Source organism: Salvia splendens, chromosome 18 (genome assembly GCF_004379255.2).
Source record: "Salvia splendens isolate huo1 chromosome 18, SspV2, whole genome shotgun sequence".
NCBI lineage: Eukaryota > Viridiplantae > Streptophyta > Magnoliopsida > Lamiales > Lamiaceae > Salvia > Salvia splendens.
In genome coordinates, this window is record NC_056049.1 from 22870310 (window position 1) to 22877791 (window position 7482).

Here is a 7482-nt window from a genome sequence, read left to right on the forward strand (position 1 = left end):
GGCATTTTTCTAATTATTTTAGTCCGATAATTTTATTCTAATTGAATTAAAATATCAACAATTGAAAAAATAATTATATTTGTGAATGTGGCTTGTCCACTATTAGGTTGGACAAGTTTTTTTGTGAATGTGAACAAGTTTTTGTGGCTTGACCTTGGGCTTGGCCAAACAACTAGTTTTTTTCATATATTTAATTAAAAAGTTTGTATACACAATACACATTATATGTATGAACGAACTCAATCGCACAATATTTGTATATAATTAATATGGATTACATGTGGATGTTTTTATAAATAAATGGATAATACGTCTGAAATTTTAAAGGAGTAATTTCGTTGACTTATTGTTAGTCTTACTTTTGAAATTAGAGTATAACATCATAGTAATTTTTTTATTTTTACAATTGTCCTATGATGGCCATAATTGAAAGTAATATGACAAATCAACTATGATACGACAATAAAACGGCGTTGTTTTTTCAAAATGTCATCATTATATTTTGAGAGTGATATCTAAAATGACGTGATTTTATTTTTTAGATTCCCTCAGGATAATTGGAAGAATTTGAAAAGAATTGTGATTTTATATTCTATTTTCAAAAGTCGTGGAATTAACCAGAAGTTAGTGAAAAGTTACGATTTACTCATTCCATCGGTCATTAATTGGCTCAGTTTGATCTGGTTTGGATTTTATGATATACAATGAAAAGTGAATAAATAAAATCAATGGAATGTGATATAAAGTTAGCATGGAACTGCAAGGCTTTACTATAAAAAAATAATAAAAAACAAATGAGATGATTATTTTTGGACGAGCAAAATATGGCAAATAGCATGCAACAGATGCTTTGCCGCATGGGCTTCAATGATCGATTTATTCGGTGGATTATGATGTGTGTACCATCTGTGAAATATTTTGTGGTGAATAACAACAACAAAGTGGGCCCAATCACAGCGAGTCGAGGCCTAAGGCAAGGAGACCCTTTATCTCCCTATATCTTCATCCTCTGTGCAGAAGGCTTCTCAGCTATACTAAGGAGGGGGGAGAGATTAGGGCGACTACATGGTTGTCGCATATCAAGATCTCACTTGTTCTTTGCAGATGATAGCTTACTTTTCTTTCGTGCAAATCAGCAGGAGGGGAATGTGGTGAAAGGGTGCATTATAGAATATGAAGAAGCATTAGGTCAGTTGATAAATTATAATAAATCAGAGGCTTTTTTCAGCTCCAATACTGCCACCAATGCTATGACTGAGGTATGCGAGTTACTAGGTGTTAATTTGTCAAATGGACGCGGTATTTATTTGGGGATGCCTATGTTTGTTGGGAGAGACAAAAAAATTGCATTTCGGTTCCTTAAAGAAAAAGTGTGGACAAAGGTGGCAGGGTGGAACAAATCTCTACTGTCCATGGCAGGGAAAGAAGTACTAATTAAAAGTGTGGCGCAGGCTCAACCCATCTATTGAATGAATATGTTCCTACTATCAGACAACATTTGTGATGACCTTGGAAAAATGCTAAATGGTTACTGGTGGGGAGATACAGAAAATAGGAAGAAAATCCATTCGGCAGCTTGGGATAAACTCTGTGTTCCAAAATATAAAGGAGGTATGGGTTTCCGGAAATTAAAAGAATTTAATATCTCGACGTTGGGAAAACATCTACGGAGATTGATTGAGAATCCCGACTCATTACTTGGACGGGTTCTTAAAGCTCGATGCTTTCCTCGACATGGGATTCTTGATGCTGGAAAGGTTGGCAATCAAAGTTCGTTCTGGAGTGGGTTAGTGGCAGCCAAAGATCGTCTGAAGACAGACTTTAGGCAACACATTGGTGATGGAAGAGAAACACTCATTTATGGAAATTGGTGGCCAAGTGTCGATAAACTCCATCCAATCTCGTGTAGAGATGATCGATTTTGTGATGCTACGGTGTTAGAGTTGTTCTTTGAGGGGGCACATGTATGGAATGAAGCGGTTGTAAGAGCTGTGTTTAATGAAAAAGAAGCTGAGCAGCTGTTGAGCATCCGGCTGGCCCGGAGCTCTAGAGAAGGTGCATTATTTTGGTATCCGGAGAGAAAGGCTCTTTCTCTGTACGCTCAGCATATAAGTTTTTGTGTGAAGGCTCCTTTGATGTGTCGACAAACTCGATGGTATGGGGTAGGCTGTGGAAACTAAAAGTGCCACCCAAAATGAAGATCTTTTTATGCAAGACATGTAGAAATTTCTTCCACCGATTGAGACAACGCCAGATGGAGGTTTCAGAGATCTGCCCGGTGTGCAACTTTGAGCCAGAAACTGCTATCCATTGCCTTATTTCTTGTAGGCTTGCGCGTGACCGTTGGCAGAGGCTAGGGGTGCCGTTAATCTTGCCAGGTGAGAGAGGGTTTATTGATTGGTTGAAAAAAAATAGTGAGTGGTGATTTAGAGGTGGAAATTGAAGAAGTAATTGTTGTGCTATGGCATCTATGATTTAATAGAAATAAAATTATATGGCGAAATGAGAACGGGTCAGCTGCAGGAATTATTGGTGCAGCCCGTAGCTGTCTGGCGGCTTGGAGAGAAGCTCGGGTTCAAAATGACATTGGCGCACGAGGGGGGAGACTTCATTTGGAGGAAAAATGGGTGAAGCCGCGAAATGGTGTGCTAAAATGCAATATAGATGCTACGGTGTTCGAGAGCCAAAGAAAAGTTGGTTGTGGGGCGGTTGTTCGAGATTTTGAAGGGACGGTGGTAGCGGCGATGTGTGGACAAGTGGGAAGGGTGGCTGACCCATCTATGTCCGAGCTCCTTAGCTTGAGAGAGGTGCCGAGTTGAATCCAAATGGTAGTACTCGCGGTGACAGGGTTACGGAAGGATGAATCTATCTTTGGGGCAGTAGTAGAAGATTGTCGTCAGCTTTTGAAAGAGGTCTCCGGATCCTCTATGAGGTTCGTAAGGTGATCAGCGAATCAAGTTGCCCATACGCTTGCTCGGGCATCTGATTCTATAGTTGAGAGCAAGTTTTGGTTGAATTGTATTCTTATTTATATTCGTGATGTGATTGTTATGGATTTGTTTGAATAATATATTACATTTGGTGTAAAAAAAGCCCCACTAATGGTCGACAAGAGAAGTAAATGACAATTAATTACCCATTAATTTTCAGTATTGTACTCATATATACATTATATAAAAAACATAAAATACAAATGAGATCATTACTTTTGGACGAGCGAAAAATTACAAATTGAGCCAACTAATGGCTGAGTAGAGAAGTAAATGACAATTAAACCATTTTTAATTTTTAGTACGGTACTCATATATACATTAATCAAATTAAGTCTGGTAAACATAGTTATTTACATATTCACAAACACCTATATCTTAATTGTATACTCCCTCCGTCTCGTAAGAATATGCACTCTTTCCTTTTTAATTCGTTCTATAAGAATATGTATTTTCTAAATTTGAAAACTATGCACTCTTTCTTTTTTAATTCGTTCTATAAGAATATGTATTTTTTAAATCTAAAAATTCTTTTTTCATTAATAATACTTTAATTACTGTTTCTTTTATAATTTCTTTTACAATTAGTGTTAGAATTAAAAGTCATATTTTTATGTGATAAAAGGATTATAATATTATAAAAATAATTGAGTCAGTAATTAATGCTCCAACTAACTACCAATTTAGTGGCAAACTCTTATTTGCATTGACAACTCTAATTTCCTATGGTGTGCCTACCATTAATTTTGAGCAAATTATCAAATGGAACGTGTCATACAATCTCAAATTTTCATAATCGAAATCCACGTTTCAGGTTGTGGTTTGACCAATAGTATCTAAACTTTAAAATATGAGTTCACATTATATAATGTTATAAACATACACCATTGATATAGATTTGTATGTCTATATCATTTTAAATAGGGATAATGATGGAATCTAACCCGATCTTTAGCGATTTTATCGTAATTATTGAAATTTGTTAATTATACCTCAATGTTTTGAAATTATACAATTACTCCAATATCCCAATTTTTTAATTTATATTTTTAAAAATAAAATAATAGTTTTATTCTTTGGTACATACAGCTCAATCATTGAATTTGAATTCCGGTTAAAACCATCAAAAGTTGACGTAAACCTTACGAAAATATAGACAAATTTTTATTGGCATCACGAAATTGTAACACTTGTTTTCAATTTCATATACACTAAAAACATAGGTAGTTCACAAAGTTTGAATGACCCTATAAATGAAGAATGTTTTATTATGTTGACTAACATTAGTGTGTTTTCTTTTGGATTTTATGACTTTTCCTTTCTCACGAGGATTAGTTAAATTTTGTTCATTCCAGCATAGAAAACATTCCCAAGAATCTATATTATTGTAGTGTAATCGAATAATTCACCAGTTCTGTTCTATTCTGTTCGATTCTATCCCCAATATGAATATTTTGATTCTATAAAGAACGAAAAAGAAAAAAAATGATTCTTCTTTTAATTTCGTTTTGGCTTTCTTCCAAAGCTGGATTTCCTCCAAGGCTTGGGTTGAATACTACTCTTTCAATTACTTATAGCATCTTTAATAATTTACAGTGATTTACACTAAGCTGAATTCAGTTATTTATAGTATCTTTAATAATTTACAGTGATTTACACTAAGCTGAATTCAATTATTTATACTATCTTTAATAATTTACACTAAGCTCAATGTAAATGTTAATCTCAAATAATAATTTAACCCTAATTATTTATATTAAACTCAAATTTAAAGGAATATTTTTCATCCATTACCTTTTTTTCACTCATAAAATTTGAAAATGTATTTTGAGTTTGTTTTAGTATAAACTTAAAGATAAGTAATTTTACTCAAAAATAAAAAATGAGATTGATTTTGGAGTACCATTGGAACTATTGCCTACTTTATTTTAGATTTTAGCGTACCATTAGAGATGATCTTGTAGAAAGACTATCATAAATTCGTAATAGTACAGTTAGACTAAATTATTAGAAAAATAAAGATAATTAAAAGTAATAATATGAAAATAAAGATAGAAGGAACATGTTGAATTTTAATTTTTTTTAAAAAGTAGCTATTTGTTGCCACTGAAAATTTAAATTTATGAAATAAAAATAAAATGTCGGATCAAACATTTCATCGCATGCTTAGCGAGTGTCCATCAAATTATGTTGAAGAAAATGTTTCATTGCACACTCAGCGAGTGTCCATCACACACGCATATGATTGGCAGCGAAGGGACGTCTCACTTCAGCACGAGCCCCCTTTCCCGCCAGCCCCTCTGCTGCAATGGCGCCCGATGCGGTCCTGTCTCGTAGAGACAGGCCGACAAGCCGTGTCCCGAGCCAGTATTGCTGATGCTCTAAGGAAGGACAAATGTGTAATTCCAAAAGAGTTATAGAGGAATCGCTGTTAAAGGGGAATCAGATCCTCTATTGTGCCCCTTGGCACAGCAGGAGCTGCTGTGTATTAGAGCATCCACAGCGGCGGACGTCCCGGCGGACGTCGGATTGGCGTACCAGACATCTGCGCGGGACGTCTGTCATTAGGCGTAAACCCGGCGGACGCGGACGTCGCTTGCAGACACCGGAGTTCCGCGGCTTTCCGACGACGTCCCGATTTTTAATTTAAAAAAAAACTCTATATATACGGCTTGTTGAACTTTATTTCATTCGCACCACTTGTTTTAATGAGTTTCTCTATCTCTACTTTCATTTCTTTTGAAGATAAATGGAGCACCACGATAGTGATTCCCCCGCCACGAGCGAGTCACAAACGCCGACTTTTCCGTTAGAGTTGGGGGAAATGCTGGCGGAAGTGCACCGATGTCCGAGATGATGCCCGGAATGGCGATGATGATGCCCCAACCCCAAATGACGGGAATGATACCCGGGTACTACAATATGTACCCCCTTGGTGTGTAGGGATGGGTGGGATAATGCCCCAAATGCCCGGGATGAGTGCCGCGATGATGGGGATGATGCCCTAAATGCCCGGGATGATGCAGGGCATGCCTGCCGCTGCGGAGGGGGAGGGGGGAGCAGGCAGGGGTCCCCCAAATTACCTGGGGACAATGTCTATCACCCCTACATGGATTTATTGTCTAGTGATTCCCCACAGAGTACTCCTCTAGAGACTCAGTTCCCCGACATTGAGACTTTCTCTTTTGAGGAGTTGGGGCTATCTCCGGTCAGGGTCTCCTACTGAGATGCCACCGGCGGCAGGGAGGACGCGAAAGCAAGGGAGAGGGAAGGGCAATGGCACTACCTCGTCCTCGCGTGCGGGGAACGAGGGTGGGGAGGGGGCCGAGGAGGAGGGGGAGGAAGCCGACGGGAAAAAGAGGACCATCTGGAGCATAAGGGAGTGCGTCGCGCTGGCGAAGGTGAAAGCCTGGATCAGTGTAGTCGAGGATCCCTACGTCGGGGCTAACCAGCATATCGACAGAATGTGGTGGCGCATTAGCCAAAGCTACCTCCAATTCAAACTGCCAGGTGGGAAGCCTCACGATGGAGAGCAATGCCGGAAATAGTGAGAGCGCCTGAGGAGGCAGCTCAACTGATTTGTCGGCATCTACCAAAACAACCTCCGCACGACAACCAACGGCATGCCCGCCGATGATGTGAAACTTCTGTCTTACCAGCAGTTCCCCGACACTGAATTGGGTTTCGGGGAATTCAAATATTGAGAGGTCTATCTTGTGGTGCAGACTTCTGCCAAGTTTAGTTCGGGTGTTGAAGTTGGCTGGCCGAAGCGGACGAAGATCAACGCCTCCGGGGAGTATAGCAGCAGTACCGGTTCCCACAAACTCCCTGACGCCAAGGCAGAGTTCTCGACCCCTCAATCGTCTTCCCGCCGCCGTCGCCCGGTTGGGCAAAAGACCGCGATGTAGATGGCTAGGGGAAGCACCAGCGGGTCCCCCGAGGTCCAATCGGCAGCTCCTTCCCAGATCGATCCCGAGCTCCCCTCACTCGCCCGCATACATCAGCATGAGATCCTGATACACACCATGGAGAAGTGGTATGCAGCACTGACCCCTTATGCAAGTTGATGCTGAAGGATGTCATCGACAGTATGCGGCGCGATTTGGGGATGCCATCCCTGCCGGTGAGTGACGCCGGGACCGGCCACGGGCACGACGGGACTGACGGCAGGGACGACGAGGAGTGAGACGGGGGCCGCATTTGTCGAAGCTTAAGGTTGTTTTTTTAACTATGTATTTTTTTTAATAATTATGTATGCTTTTTTGTTTTAAATAAAGTGGTTGCATTTTCTCCGTATTTGTGTCGAAATTTTAATTCCATAATTTTTTTAATTTGGTGAATTTGTGAATTTTTATTATTGTGGATGTCCGTCGGGATGTCCTTGGGGATGTCCGTCATTGTGCAGTGGGATGTCCTTATGACGTGACAGTGTAGTGAGATGTATGACGTGTCAGTGCAGTGGGATATCCTTATAACGTGGCAGGAAGTGTTT

At 39.7% G+C, this 7482-nt stretch overlaps 1 protein-coding gene across 1 annotated transcript; it reads left to right on the forward strand.

Annotated features, from left to right (window-relative positions):
- Positions 1–824: 824 nt before the first annotated feature.
- Positions 825–6216, forward strand: LOC121776939. Its single transcript, XM_042174081.1, has 3 exons — positions 825–1299; positions 1492–2155; positions 5934–6216. Exons 1-3 carry the CDS (start codon positions 825–827, stop codon positions 6214–6216), a joined length of 1422 nt encoding a protein of 473 aa, XP_042030015.1.
- The last annotated feature ends 1266 nt before the right edge of the window (positions 6217–7482 follow it).

Bases quoted from the DNA above. Each gene is read 5' to 3' on its own strand.
- LOC121776939 (XM_042174081.1), top strand. From the start codon at position 825: ATGGCAAATAGCATGCAACAGATGCTTTGCCGCATGGGCTTCAATGAT. The intron at 1,300-1,491 runs GTATTTATTTGG...TCCTACTATCAG, and splicing joins TAATTTGTCAAATGGACGCG to ACAACATTTGTGATGACCTT. The intron at 2,156-5,933 runs GTATGGGGTAGG...CTTGGTGTGTAG, and splicing joins ATGTGTCGACAAACTCGATG to GGATGGGTGGGATAATGCCC.